Source organism: Gekko japonicus, unplaced genomic scaffold, assembly GCF_001447785.1.
Source record: "Gekko japonicus isolate JY-2015 unplaced genomic scaffold, Gekko_japonicus_V1.1 scaffold14, whole genome shotgun sequence".
In the NCBI taxonomy this organism is placed as follows: Eukaryota; Metazoa; Chordata; class Lepidosauria; order Squamata; family Gekkonidae; genus Gekko; species Gekko japonicus.
This window is the reverse complement of record NW_015176452.1, coordinates 1,730,010-1,745,422: the sequence shown is the minus strand read 5'-3', so window position 1 is coordinate 1,745,422 and position 15,413 is coordinate 1,730,010. Positions and strand designations below refer to the sequence as shown.

Below are 15,413 nucleotides of genomic sequence, written 5' to 3'. Positions count from 1 at the left end.
GGTTTTTCGTTTGAGTGATTGTGCCGTCCTAGCCAATGGTTGCTCTCTGAGTTCTAGCTAAGGATGGCCTTGGTAGTTCTGAAGTTCCTTCTAGTGTCTCTGTGAGTTCTGTTTCCAGCGGGTGCTGGGACTGGGGGAGTGTGGGAAGTCGCAGTGGGCGGGCACGAAGATGATCGGCGTCCCCTGTTGTTTGTCTCTCGCCTCTGCTCCTCCGAGAACCGGCTCCCTGGCACTGCAGATGGAGGTTTCAGTTGGCTGTCATGGCTAATAAACTGTTCAGAGCTAGCCTCCATTTTGCCTTCCACAGATCCAGTTTCAATTTCCACGGTTAACATTTTGCCTTGCAGATGTAGTGTCAATTTCCACGGTTAATGTATAATATAAAAGGAGTCACCTTTTCATTTAGAGCCCCAGTATGTTCTCTCCCACCCAAAGAGAGGGAAAGCACTTGTAGCTCCCACAAAAGTGTACCCTGTGCTGGGGGAACTGTCAATAGACAGCTTTCTCTGCACGGTGGATCCTTGCCAGGGTCCTGGAAAAACTGGCTTCCACCAAATAAGCCTCTAGGATTTGTGGACCACAAGAGGCTAATCTTAGGGGTTAAGTGATAGTAAGATGGTTGGGAGGTCTGTCTTTTTATTACTATTGTGTGGTGCTTAAGTGTGGATTTCACCTCAGCATTTTGCTTCATCCCCCCCCCCCCCCCCCGCTGGCGGGTTTTTTTAAAAAAAAACGAAGGGAATTTTTTTTTCCAACTCTAGGGTCGCGGTGCTCATCTCCGTTTCAAAGCCGAAGAGCCAGCGCTGTCCGAAGACGTTTCCGTGGTCATGTGGCCGGCATGACTAAACACCAAGGTGCACGGAACGCTGTTACCTTCCCACTGAAGTGGTCCCTATTTATCTACTTGCAATTTCTTGCTTTCGAACTGCTAGGTTGGCAGGAGCTGGAACTAGAGACGGGAGCTCACTCCGTCATGCGGCACCTGGGTCTCGAACTGCTGAACTACTGACCTTCCACAGCCTGCAGTTCAGTGTCTTAACCACTTGAGCCACCGCAGCTCCTATAAAAAGACAGTACCTAAGCTTTAAGGTGCTGAGAAAAGATGGGCTGTGCTGCAGCAGAATCCTTTCTCAGCTATACTATCTACCCAATGACTTGCCCACAGCCCACCTTGTCATCTGCAGATACTGGTGGTTGTGTTCCTATTATTTGATCAACAATAGGCCATGGTGCTGCATGCTCAGTGGCTGGGAATCCACATCAGGGGCCGTCTCTACCCACCGAAGAGAGGGAGGGGGGACACTAAGTGACCCTTGCATAAATAACAGTTAATGAAAATATATTTGTGTGCAGGGGGGATGAGAATACCAGAAGAAATGGATGAAGCAAAGCAGGAAGGAAACAAAGGAATAAGGTCCTGCTTTGTGTTCTCTGTTGCCAAATGTACAAAAATAATTCTTGTATATTATATGCAAGAATTCAGGCTTGCTTGGTGCACCATTCATTTTAATATTTACTATTTTTGTAGGGCAGCATAGCAGCTGAGAGGCACCCTCTTTGCCACTCTGGCAGAATGTCCTTCACCCCTCGACAGCAGCAGTTCGTAGGGTGTCTAGCAATGTTCCCTCTAATTTTTCCCCCTACTGAGTGGAGCAGTTCACATCCTGAGCAGAATTGCTGTAATCTTAAAAGGGGCAATGGGCAGTATTGTGTGCAGATTGCTGCTGAGCAGGGCTTCCTGTGTTAATGAGTGGTTGCTCACATGCACAGCTTAGCGGGAACACTGGTGTCTAGCATGTTTCACAAAAAAGCATGAGTGGGAAGGCTAGGTCGCAGGCTGGAGGTTCTGGAGGCTCTCTCACTTCTTGTACAGTTGTTGACCCAACTAGTGGTGATCTGTTAGAGATCTGAACAAAACCTATATGTTTTGAGGCTCTGGTTTGTGAATTCTAAATTGGTAGTCTGACAATACTTCATGTGCTGAGTCTGACGGATTTTAGGCCATAGATTTTGGCTTGCCCCAAATCCAGCTTTACCTTTATCCCCACCTCTCCCCCAGTTGAGTGACAGAGTGATATCAGGCTGAATTCAGATTGCTTCCAAACTCAGCACAAAGTCAGGGAAAAGTCAAGCTTTGGGACCAGGAAGGGCTGGCAGTAGCACGCCCAGAAAAACAGGCTGCCCAAGTCTTGTCAGTTGCTCCAGCAACTGCTGAGGCAATGTCTCCAGAATTGCTGCTGCTGGCAAAGCTGGCTTCATGTGTGCAGATGTGGTGACCAGTGTTCCCGCTAAGATGAGTTAGTGTGAGCTAGCTCACAATTTTTCAGCCTCCACCTCACACATTTTTGTCTTAGCTCAGGAAGGAGGGCTCCAGAGCAAACTAATTCATGCAGCAGCCAAATCGCTCGCTCACAACTTTAATGCCAGTCACTTACAAAGTAGGATTTTTGCTCACAAGACTCCACAGTTTAGAGGGATCATTGGTGGTGACCACAGCAGGGAACAATGGCAGCCTGTCTTGCTGGACTTGCTACAACTTTTGTAGAAATTGCAGGTGACCATGTTGGTAACAGCTCTGCTGGGGATGGGCAGGAGCTTGCCACTTGGCTTCTGCCATTTCTTCTTCCCTGCTGCTGGCTTTTCCTCTTGGGCTGTGGCCAGTCGTGGAAGCCCCTGTTCTTGCCTGCTCTCTCTGGTCTGGCATATTCCTTTTTGTCCAGGCAGGAAAGCACAGGGAAGTACCATGTGACCCCCACACTCACCCAAAGAGAACAGCTGTTCACTGCTGGCATGCTAATGAGGGGGATTGTGGTGGGTTCCTCTCATCTGGCATTGGCTGTTCTGAGTAGCAGCTGGTCTCCGATGTGTCATAGAGTAACCTTTTGTAACTCAACCATTTGTGGTCCTTTAACTAGTAAGTTATACTTACTAAGACAACATAATTTAAAAGGGGAGTGGGAAGACTGGAGGAGGCCCACGTGGTAGAAAAGCTCTGATGTGTGAAGGATGGGTGAAAAAGAGGCAGAGGAGGTGTGGGCCTGAGGAAGGAATAAGATGAAGAAAAGATCAAAAACTTACATGACTCTGAGAGACAGGAGGGACTAGACACAGTGAGTTTTTGAGACGGGGGAGCTGTAGGAATAGCCAGGAGATCCCCGGGGGAGGGGAATTGTTTTAGCTGCCAAAGCTGTAGCTTTTTTTTTTTGCACCACTAGGTGGTGAGCTATGTTTATTTTTAGGCTGAGAGTGCTGCATTGCCTAAGATCACCCAGATAGCTTCAAGTGGAGAAGTGGGGAACTGAACCTGGTTCTCCAGATTAGAGTCTGCCGCTCTTAACCACTATACCAAACTGGGGAACTGTAGGCCAAAGGGACACAAAACTAGAGGCAGGGACTGAGTAGGGTTGCTATGGAGGAACTGAATGTCACATTTTGACTAAACTGGGTTTGTCAATCCCTCTTACCTATCCCTGCTTTATATGCCACAAAACTGAGTTCTTAGCAAATAGTAATGTGCATACAGCATGAGAAATAGGCAGTATGACACCTGATTTGAACTAACCAGCCTGGATTTTGTCTGTAGAATTGTGACACAATATTTCTGAAAAGTCACTGCAGTAGTTCTGCCTTCCCTCTGGTTAATTGGCAAAGGTAAGTGAGAGTTAAATCATCTGTAAATCACCTGGCATTTAACAGTACATTACTTTTTTTTTTAAAGGAAGTTCACAGACTATGGAAAAAGTTCAAGCCAAGAAGGTGTTAGTGAACAAAGGAAACTGTGAGGAAACTGGCCGTGCTGGAGAAGGAAAGATGTCATCAAGCAGGTTTATAGTTCATCTGATTACTTTAGAGGAGGAAGCTGTTTTTCATAATGCAGACTGCCAAGATACTCATATGCGAATGATGGTTTAATTCAGAAGTCAGTCCAGTTGAACTAGATGGAAATTACTACTGAAGAAATCTGCAAAGGATCAGTTTGCAATTCTACTGTAACAATTAAAAGGATCCTAGGGCAGATATCCAGGAACAGCAAGACTGTTAATTTTGCAAGGCTGATAGAAAATTCTGATTATGAGTAAAAGCAACAAGGAGTCTGGAGGTGTCAGATTCATGCGTGCTTCTGATAAAATGTTCGTCAAGGCTGGTGTCACAGTCATCAGTGCAAAAAAAATACAACAATTTTTTAAAACTTCAGAATACTAGTGTCAGCTGTTCATTAAATGTTGTAGCAACAGTTGTTCCAGGGGAAACGGTGTTAAAAGAACAATTTCCATTTCTGGAACTAAATGATTTATCTTCCACCTGAACAATGATAGTATTCATGCATCTAATTCCCCCTTTTATGGTAACTGTCCTCCTGTTCCATTTCCTGCAGAAAGATTTACATGGATTACAATGCAACCACCCCTCTAGCACCTGAGGTGATTCAGACAGTTAGTGAAGCCATGCAAGAAGCATGGGGCAATCCTAGCAGTTCCTACACAGCAGGTGAGAGCAAGGTTATATGGAAACACAGTATGAGAGTATCTCCTTTTGCATACAAATGCCTCTTCAGCTGAAGCTCACTTCCTTATTCAAGTCACTAGCAATAAGGAGTAAGGGTCAAACTAGATGTGATGGCCCTCAGTCTTTAATACGAGTGAGCTGTGCAAGAGCAGAGAAATACTTCAGTTGCTGAAGTAATCCAGATATTCTTCCTCAAAAGAGCACAAATGTCGCAGGAACATCACATTTTCCCATCACAATTTACAAAGCAATAGGCTAATGGAAAAGCATGATATATTTGTATGTGAAATTACATTTGACTTCAGTGAATGTAGAAGAGTGTAACTCTGCACTGTTGGTCTCATTAATTCAATGCAAACGTTCTGGTTGTTTCTCCATTGTCTGTTAGATAATAATTTAGGGGGGGACATTTGCCTGTGTAACTCAACAAGGCACTGACTAGTGCCCATTATATTAATGGTAATTAAGGTTCTTCTCCCCCATTCCGACTTGACTCTGCACATTTATTAAAAGAACAGAGATTATTTGTGTATTTATTTTAAACACTTTTGAGCACCTCTGCATCATAACGCCTAAATTCAGGAATACTCATGCCGATTTGGAAAATGAGTGAGAGCCAACTAAGATAATGCAGAAACAACCTCATTTTACTGATCATGGAAAAACTATGACTGAATATTGACTTTATGGCTTAATCTTATTAGTGTCACTGGGGACATTCTGACATAAGTGACATGAGAGTCACGGGCCAGACTTGTTTCTATTTTCAGTTTTATCAAGGTTTTCAAGATACTGTAATGAAATGGCCTTCTTTCCCTGTGACCCAGTCTTTATCACTCACTGGAACAAATGCTTTTGTCAGGACCACAGAGCCAAACTTCTGGAATCTGTTTTTGTTCCTTAAAATATTTCTATTGTATTGGAATAACATTTGCATAGGCATAACCTTTCAGTATTGCTGACTTTTGAAGTCTTTTGTTCTCTCGTAGTTATCAGTAAGCTAAACTTTGGGCTTTGATCCTACAGGTCAAAGGGCTAAAGAGATCATAAGTGAAGCTCGACAGAGTCTGGCTAGAATGGTAGGAGGAGAGCCCCAGGACATTATCTTCACTTCTGGTGGGACAGAGGTGAGATGGAGAAGTGGCAAAAAGAGTAGTCCAGAACACACAAGTGCCTTTTTTTTTCTGAGCCAGTGTGGTCTAAACACTGTGGTTAGGGTATTGGGCTGTGACTTGGAAACTTTCTGGATGACCATAGTAAGATCATTCTTAGCCCAGTCTTTCTTTTAGCTTAACCTACCTCACAAGGTTGTTGTGAGAATAAAGTGGAGGAGGGAAGAACCACCTTGAGCTCCTCAGAGGAAAGGTAGAATAAAAAGAAAAATATGACAGACTTTATTTGTAGTTCCAGTTTAATCTGAAAAAAACATCAGACCAAGCAAAAGAAAAGGCTTCTTTTGCAGAACAGGTCTTGTTTTTATTTAAAATAGGCAAGGCATAATTAATTGATTCTTTCAGAGAATAGCTGTGTTGGTCTGCAGTAGAACAACTAGATTCAAATCCAGTAGCACCTTTGAGTGCCTAATAGATTGATTCTGTTACACAACATTATTATAGATATACCTCTGAGACTGAACTGAGAGTTCACCTGATTGATAGGCTATTGCATTGCCCTCCAAGGACTACATCTTCAGAACTGGATTTGAAGTAACCAATAGGTGACAATAGGATTTGTATCCTATCCTTTTCTGCAGGCAAACAACTTGGTGATCCACACTGCAGTGAAGTATTTTAGAGAAGGCAACAAGCAGAGGCATGATGGGCTAAGAGATCAAAAGAAAACTCAGGGGACATATCCACATTTAATTCTGTCTTGCATTGAACATGACTCAGTCCGCCTCCCTGTGGAGCACTTGGTGAAAGAACATGAGGCTGGTGAGTATCAGCCACTGTAGAAGATGGTCAGGGAACACTGATTAATTTTGCTTCCTACCCATCTGTGACATCCTTGCTTATTGGGGGGGGGGGGGGAACTGTTTTTCCTTTAAACCACCCTCTGTGTATATAAACTTGGTAGTTTTCTGCTGCCACCAGGAATTTAAAATTCCAAATCTCTCTCTCTCTGGTGGTAGTATGACCTAGGGTCTGGGCACTTCAGAGGACTATGTGGCCATGAGGAAGGACTGTACTGATTTCTGGGATATGTTTAAACAAAAATTGATTTATTGAATAAAGAACAAAATAGGTTTCTGGTTATCTTGAACTGTTTCTGGAAAAAGGGAACTTGTAAATATAACTGGCAAGGTGTCACACACAGTCTCTCAGACACTAAAATTCCACACTGACAGGCTTCTCTCTCTCATATAGGTAGCCACACTGGCTAAGCTCTTTGTCTTAGGCACACAAGATAAAACATTTGTCTAACCACACAGTTTAGACACTACTTGTTTCTTTGCCATATAGACTCTCTCACAAAACATTTAGAGTCACACAGACCCTCTTCAGAGCTCTTCCACACTTCCCAAAGACGCATACACAGAACTCTGTCTTAAAAACACACACACACACAGATTCCTCTCAGAACATCTCCTTCCACACTCTCAGTCATCAACCAATCACAGCACACTCATCTCCCCCTATCGCCCTCCTTGCATTACTGCAATCAAACTCAACATTTAAAGACACATACACACCAAAACATGGAATCATTACACCATCCTTTTACTTTGAACTTCCATTGACCAGCAGTTGTGGTTTTACAGTTCTCAAAGTGAGATACAAAATTAGACTGTGGTAAAATAATTCATATATTCCGAGAGATGCCTAACTAAAGCTTCAGTTTCCCAAAATGACAAAGACACATTAAACATGAGAGGAAAGAGCAGTCTCTGAGTCCTCTTGAAATGGCCAGTGTCCAGGATCTGCTGGAGTATGGCTGGTGATTGATTTTATAGTTCATTAGTGGACACCAACCGAGTCCAAGATTGGATCACGAAATGATTCTCAGGGCCAGATTTTAATGATCTGGAAGTTGGATGTGGGAGAAGGTGCACCTTCAGATATCTCAAGCAAAGATAGAAAAGGGCATAATAAGCTATGACGATCTTGCCCTCTTCCCTCCCTCACACACAGGATTTTCCCTTCTGTTTCCTTTCTTGCTGAGCAGCTTCTATATCTATTTTCTTCTTATTTGTTTGTTTATGGCTGTCCCACCCAGTCACTTTATTTTACATATATGTCTGTGTGTATTCACACATACATACACACACACGCACACACGGATGCTGGTACAGCCCAAAGAACTGAGGGAAGAGACAAAATCACCTTCCTGTATTCTGCTTTTGAAATGGCATATGGAAGGCTTTTGAAAGTTCAAAATAAAATGTTTTATTTAACTTGGAGGAGAAAAGGTCAGGTGTCAGGAATCAGATGTAGGATGTATGATGTGACCAGATTATAAAACTGAGGTAACTTTGTATTCACACAAACTGTCCTTAACTAAAAGCCTGGCGGAACATCTCTGCCATAAAGTTTAGAAGGCAGGAACATACAACCAAGTACCCAAAATTCTTATTTATACACAGACCAGGGATCATTCCTCTTTTCTAGAAACTATTTCGCTTCTTAACTGGGCAGGGATTACTTCTCTTTACTAGAAGCTATTTCCCTTTTTTGTCTTCAGTGAGGCTCCTCCTTGATCCACTCACTCTCTTAGCCTCCTTCCCAGTCCACAGTCAGTACTTAACTGTCTCTTCTTCAACTCTCAGTTCCCAACAGCCATTCCTTAACTGACTCTCTCAACAGAATTCCATTTGAACAACCTGTCACACAAAGGTTCTCAGACTCTGTTAGGTATTAACCCTTGACAGTCTATCACCTAAGCATATGAACATTAATTTACCATCTGCTTTTAAAGGAATATATCCATTACACATCTTCTGAATCTGCTCCCAGAAGTACTGTAATTGTAGACAAATGCATTGAGCTATGGTATTAACTTGTTTGAACCCTGATTTGCAGAAGCCACTTTTGTCCCAGTGTCCAAAGCATCTGGGCAGGTGGAAGTAGATGATGTCATTGCAGCAGTCCGTCCAACCACATGTCTGGTTTCTGTCATGCTGGCCAATAACGAGACCGGCATTGTCATGGTGAGTAGCTCCTTTAGTTAGTGTTGCCCACATGTTCAAGTGAAAAGGGTTCAGCTTCATGTGAGAAAATAATTTAGCGAGCAGTCCTAAGCAGGTCCACTCAGAATCCTCAGGTTATTCAAGTGGGGCTTATTCCCAGGGAAGAGCTTTCAAAATAGAACCGTTAATATCAAATATATGTTGGAGAAATTTCAGTGGTCTTTCTTCTTTCTCATTTTTCTTCTGCATTAACTTTTCTCTCTCTCTCGTTATTCCTTTTCATGTTACGGTGTTAACAAGTCATGTATCCTACAATCTTTCAGTCAGCCTTATATTAGTTTTTCAATAGCTAAATGTGTTAAAGTATGCATGCAAAATAAAACAGAAACAAGACCATAAAAATAGAAAGTACTAGGCAAAGTATCAGATCAAGATCAAAATAAAGAGTTCTAAATGTCTTCAACAATTCTAATCTTACTAGGGATCGGGATGATAACTTAAAGTTGAAATAGACACTTTGGCTCAGGGTAACGAAGCTATAATGTGCAAAGCAGCCCTAAGTGATCACATGTCCATGTAAGACATTCTACAGTGGTTTCAAATACCAAGACTTTAGTGTAGTAAGTATACCCCCTGACCTCAGACTGTGTTTGTTTTCTCATCAGCCCATCTCAGAAGTCAGTCAGCAGATTCAAGCTCTCAACCAGAGGAGAGTAGCATCTGGTCTGCCACGAGTCTTAGTACACACAGATGCAGCCCAGATGATAGGAAAGGGCCGAGTGGACGTGCAGGATCTGGGCGTGGATTACCTCAGCATTGTGGGGCACAAGGTATGGCTGTCCTCTCTTTAGACCTCTCTGTATGTTGTGTAAGAGATGGCCATATAGCTAGGTCAGCTGTGATTATCCCATTACTTACTGAGCTGGGAGCTTGTTCTCTACCCTATAGAGTCTTTGTGTATCTTGGACAGACAATCTGGAGAGGGTAATAAAGAATGTCTTAAAGACATCAGCATGCCAAGCATTATTCTAATGCCTGGAAGCTGGCAATAACCCTTTCAGTTCTCACTCATGCAGTTCTGAATATGTTGGATTGCAGGCATTGGGGCAGAGCTACTTCTTACATTTTATCCTTATGTATTAGAAGAGTTCAGTGCTATCTCCAACACATATGATGTTGGAGTTTTTCTGTCCTCAAGAAGATGACTGAAGGCTTCCGGTTTATGAAGCAGCGATGGTGGACGCTCTCCCTGAGCCGCGGGAGAGCGATCCGCACACCAGCAGCCTGGAGGGGTGCCACCTCAAGTGACACCCCCACGGACCCTTTGCGATAGGCTCCAGGCCAGGTGGCTTTTGAGGGGTTGCCTCTTCGATGGCGTAATGCCGGAGAATTGAGGCTTCCCTCCGCCCTGACGGTCCAGCCACTGTGTGGCCCTCGGGCACTGGCTGGTTTGACCGGGACAAGTGCCGGAGATCGAGCGGAATGGTGATTAATGCGCGAGGTCAGAGAAACTGACTGACAATGAACGTGAGTTCAAAATAAAACGGATTACTTTAAAAGCAACCCCCTCCGCTGACAAAAGCGGGTGCAAAGAGGGATGCCTCTTATGCGAATGAACTGATAAGCGATACAAAAGGGGAGAGTAAGTTTTGAGAGACTTACTTGATTTTCGTCATTGTGGGGTAAGTTTTTCAAGTCGTGAAGAAGCGGTAGAAACTGTAAACAAAATGGAGAAAATGGCGGCTCAGCAGAGAAAGCTGAAAATGAAACCGCCAGGCAGTCAGAGCCCAAAACCGGAAGAGGGAGCAGATGTCATTAAACTGCTAGCGGACATGCTGAAGCCGGTGATGGAACAACTCGATGGTATTAACCAGCAATTGACCGTGATGAATAAGAACTTTGCATCTCAACAGCTCCAGCTGAATGAAATGGAGAAACAAGTGGAGCAGGCAAATGAGAAAATTAAAGAGATAGACACCACAAGCAAGAAACTGAAGAAAAGAATGGGAGAAGTGGAAACGAAGCAGAACATCCAAGAAAATCGTTTGCTGCAGTTACAGATGAAAAAAGCTAACCTGATTCTCAGGTTCCAGGGAGTTCCTGAAGTAGAGCGGGAGGACCTGAGGAAGGTGCTTAGCGAGATCATAGGCTTAACAGTGGATGAGCTTGTAAAAGAAATGGAGCTAGCCTACAGGGCATACTCCAATTATATTTTAAAAAATAGCCTGCCTGGAGAAATAGTGGTCAGATTCTCAAGGAGACAAACCAGAGATGCCATCTTAAAAGCAACTTCAGCAACTCCACTGAAAATGGGAAATGTAATCATCAAAACTTTAAAAGACATTCCATTTGAAAGTCCACAAAAGAGAAAAAACTATAAGGATTTAATTTCTTTTCTTCAAACTAATGGAATATCGTACAGGTGGGTGGTCCCGGAGGGTGTCATATTTAAGATCAACAATAAAAGAGAGAAGATAGACTCCACCTTCAAAGCCAAAGAGTTTTTGCGGTGTCAGCTGGAAACAGAGGAAGAGTCTAAGGAGGAAGAAACGAAATCTAGTGACTCTACCACCTCTGGAACGGAAGAGGACTCTGCTGCAGAAAAGGGTGCAGGTCCCGCCAGAGTTGTATACGATTTTAGAGACAGAAAGCCGAACTGAAGGCAGAAGGACTCGGAAAATGGCCTTTTGAAGCGAAGAACAAGAAGATGATCAGAAAGCTCTCTCATAACAACTAACATATTAACACATTTGAAGCTGTGATAAACAAGAACTCTACAAGTATATTGTGATATTAGCACTTTTAGTACTAACACTTATATTAACAGGGATAAGATCTCCTCCTCTTGGGGTTTTAGCGTAGTGTGGTTATCTTTCCTTTATCCCTAGTTGTAGTTCTCTTCCCAATATTTTCTTTGTAGTTCTGTAGTCTATTGCAAAATAAAAAATATCCTTTGGGGTTAAAAAAAAAAAAGATGACTGAAGATTTGTTGAGGGCTGTTTAACTTTTTGTTTGAGTTTCTCTTTCTCTACTTCTTAACCTTACAAGTACAGAGTTTTCAATTTGTACAGACACTGCAGAGAACTAACAATATAACCATCTCACGTCCTCTCCTGAACTCAGAAAATCTAGTGCATTCATGCATTGGTTCTTAAATCTTGATCAACTGAGTACTACTATTTTGGTTTCTTGGTGCTTTGCTGACTACTTTCAATGGGGACCTTCCCAGGGGGACTGAAGGAAGTGGTAGTTCACCCTCTCCTTAAAAAACCTTCTCTGGACCTGACAGTCCTTAATAACTACCGCCCAGTGTCCAATCTACCATTCCTGGGTAAGGTGGTAGAGAGGGCAGTGGCAACACAACTTCAGGTTTTCTTGGATGAGGATCCCTTCCAGTCTGGCTTTTGCCCTGCCCATGGGACGGAGACGGTGCTGGTCACTCTGGTAGATGATCTCTGGAGACACCTGTACCGAGGTGGATCGGCACTGCTGATTCTTCTTGATCTATTGGCAGCGTTTGATATGGTTCATGAGGTGTTAATCCACCACCTCGCCGATGCCAGGATACGGGGGCTTGCCTTTCAGTGGCTGGCCTCCTTCCTTCAGGGTTGGGGATAGAGGGTGGCACTTGGGGAGGGGAGGAGTTATCCCAGCGGCACCCACTGGAATGTGGTGTCCTGCAGGGAGTGATTCTCTCCCCCATGCTGTTTAATATCTATATGCACCCCCTCGCCCAAATTATCTGGAGATATAGGCTGGGTTGTCACCGGTATGTAGATGACACCCAGCTCTATCTACTGATGGATGGCCGCCCGGACACGGCCCCAGGATACCTGGATGAGGCGTTACAGGCTGTGGCTGGGTGCTTACAACAGAGTCGACTGAAGTTAAATCCATCCAAGATGAAGGTCTTGTACCTGAGTCGCAGGGGATTGGGTCAGGGGATCAGGCTCCCAACCTTCAGTGGGGCTCCACTGGTGCCTTTGTCAGAGGTGAAGAGTCTGGGGTGTTCCTGGATGCCTCCCTCTCCATGGATGCCCAGGTCACCAGGTTTGCCTTTTTCTGTCTGAGACAGATCAGGCAGTTAGCCCCATATCTCACTCCCTGAGACCTAGCTACAGTGACCCACGCAATGGTCACTTCCAGACTGGATTATCGTAACTCTCTCTACGTGAGGCTACCCTTGACTCTGCTCCGGAAGTTGCAGCTAGTGCAGAATGCAGCAGCACGGGAGTTGATGGCAACACCTGTGCAGGCTTGTATCCACCCAGTGCTGCGTGGACTGCACTGGCTGCCTATTGAATTCCGGATCTGTTTCAGGGTGCTGGTGCTTACCTTTAAAGCCCTGTACAGCCAGAGGCCAGTATATCTTCGAGACCGCCTCTCCCCATATGAGCCCTGGAGGGCACTGAGGTCCACAAATCAACATCTCTTGGTGGTCCCCAGCCCTAGGGACATCTGATTAGCCTCGACCAGGGCGAGGGCTTTTTTGGTCCTGGCCCCCACCTGGTGGAATGAGCTCCCCTACAAGATCAGGGCCCTGTGGGACTTATTGCAGTTCCACAGGGCCTGTAAGATGGAGCTCTTCCACTGGGCATTTGGTTAAGGCAGCAAAAGTCCCGCCCCCCCAGCTTTTGGCCAGTCATCCACCAGTGGCCTGGATCTGATTAGACATCTGATTAGACACCAGAATTGATCTAACATCTGATCTCTCTGCTTTTACATAGTATTTTATGACTTTCATTTTAACGTTGTTTTAAATGTATTATATTAATTGTACACTTCCCTGAGCCTGTTCAGGGAGGGTGGTAAATAAATAATACTTTATCTTCTTACAGTCTCCATTTTGGAAGCTGGTTGGAAGGGTTTTTTTATACAGTTTCAGTAATGTAAAACTGAATTTAACAGTGGTATCTTAAGAGATACCTTGGTGACGCAGAGAAGGCACAGATATAGCAATTTCTCCCTAGCTCTACTGGCATGTTCCCTCTAAGCTCCACAGTGTTGTGAGCAGAAATTTTACCTCGTGAACAAAAAAAGTTAGTAGCATTAAAGTTGTGAGCAAGTCTACATTTGACTATTGCATAAATTATTTTTAGAAGATTATTTCCATAACACTTTAAAAATCTCAGAATGAATTCTTTTAAACTATATTTAAATTATTTAAAGAATAATCTAAACAATATAAGAGAAAACAGAATCAAGTAAAATTTCATTACACAAAATGTTGTCCTCTACGGTGGTAGACCAGGGCTCCAGAGAACAGATCTACCTGCCTCTTTCTACTATATTGGTAGACCTGGCATCAGAACACCCCTTTCCACTGTATTTGTAGACCTGGCCTCTGGAGAACAAGTCTGTCCACACAAGCTGGTGGACCTGGCCTCCAGAGAACAGGTCTACCCATCCCAGTCCACTATATTGGTAGACCTGGCTTCCAGAGAACAGGTCTACCCACTCCTTTCCAATATACTGGTAGACCTGGCCTTAGACCATCGCCCTAGAACAACACCACAGCTTGTGGGGGGGGGGGAACTCTTGCAGTCTACTTTTTTTAAAAAGTGAAATATGACAACCAGCTTTACAGGTCAAGTATAACAAAGGTGGAACAATCACTGTCAGAATTCTGGCTAACGGAACAAACAGGAAGTTGCTTAAATGTTACCAACCTGCCCAGACAACTTATTTATTTAGATATTTATATCCTACTATTCTCTGTGACTCAAGACAGCTTACAAATCATACTGAAAAGCGTAATAGGGGTGTGCAAAGAAAATCGTTTTTTTACTGGCTCAATTATAGCCTATGGGGACCATTATAGTCAATGGGCTGAAATGGAGAATTGATCCAAGGGTATCTGGGGCTCGGGGTGTGTGTGTTGTTTTTTGAGGTAGAGGAGCCAAATTTTCAGCATAGCTGCTGGAGCCTCTCCTCACACACACACCAGTTTAAAAAAAATTGGACCAGGGGGTCCAATTCTATGGGCCCCAGAAGGAGGTGCCCCCATCCTCCATGGTTTCCTATGGAAGCTTGGCTGTGAGCTGAAGCAGAAATACTCTGAGCTGGCCTCTGAAATGTTGTGCACCAGTGCCCCCAGCACAGCTTAGAGGAAACTATGCTGGCAGTGCCTTCCATTTTGCAGGTAGAAGGTTTTGAGTTTTTAGTCACTCATTTTAACTGCAAACTCGATGGATCTGTGGCAATCAATAGGGCAGTGAAAAGAAGCCATTGCAGGTAAGGCAGAAAGTTCTGCATGTTCAGAGGTTTTCACAAATATGCAGGAAAATATTAATTCGTAAATTTTAAAAAGACAACATGCATGCCTGTGGCCTGGTGAACTTGATCATTTTGCCTCAAAGAAGAACAGAAGTTTGAGGGCAGTTGAACATCAGTAGAAAAATAAGGAAACCAAGGTAATAGTGATGGTGAGAATTGTATGAGATGTGTATCTTCCAACCATAATTCCCATCCCCATTCTTAAATGCTGTCAGCTCTCATGACTTTAAAAGTAAGAGTTTGGAGGATGAGGATTAATTAAGATTGGGGAACAAGAAATGTCCTCCAGCCATAATTAACATTTCTCCCCATCGAGGACCCTTTCAGCTGTAAAATGAATAGAGCCCCTATTAGTGTAAAGTAACCTGGAATGGGGTGGGATGAAAAGAGGGTTAGGAGACGTTCACCATGAGGCTTGCACCTCCTGAGCCCAATTCCTGCTCCAAACTCCCCCATGCAGGGTAGAAAAAGGGGAGGTAAAAATACCTCTCTCTTATCTGTATTA

General features: G+C 43.8%; 1 protein-coding gene across 5 annotated transcripts in view; it reads left to right on the top strand.

Moving 5' to 3' along the window:
* Positions 1 to 15,413, top strand: part of SCLY (selenocysteine lyase) — a 28,315-nt gene that overhangs the window by 486 nt on the left and 12,416 nt on the right. For 3 of the 5 annotated variants that reach the window (XM_015426869.1, XM_015426865.1, XM_015426866.1), the window contains exons 2-7: positions 3,719 to 3,824; positions 4,376 to 4,488; positions 5,533 to 5,633; positions 6,260 to 6,440; positions 8,526 to 8,653; positions 9,298 to 9,462. In XM_015426869.1, the coding sequence (XP_015282355.1) occupies positions 3,719 to 3,824; positions 4,376 to 4,488; positions 5,533 to 5,633; positions 6,260 to 6,440; positions 8,526 to 8,653; positions 9,298 to 9,462 (794 nt within the window). Of the gene's footprint in view, positions 1 to 44; positions 102 to 3,718; positions 3,825 to 4,375; positions 4,489 to 5,532; positions 5,634 to 6,259; positions 6,441 to 8,525; positions 8,654 to 9,297; positions 9,463 to 15,413 lie in introns of those variants that run through there. The other 2 variants (XM_015426868.1, XM_015426870.1) reach the window with 2 other exon arrangements.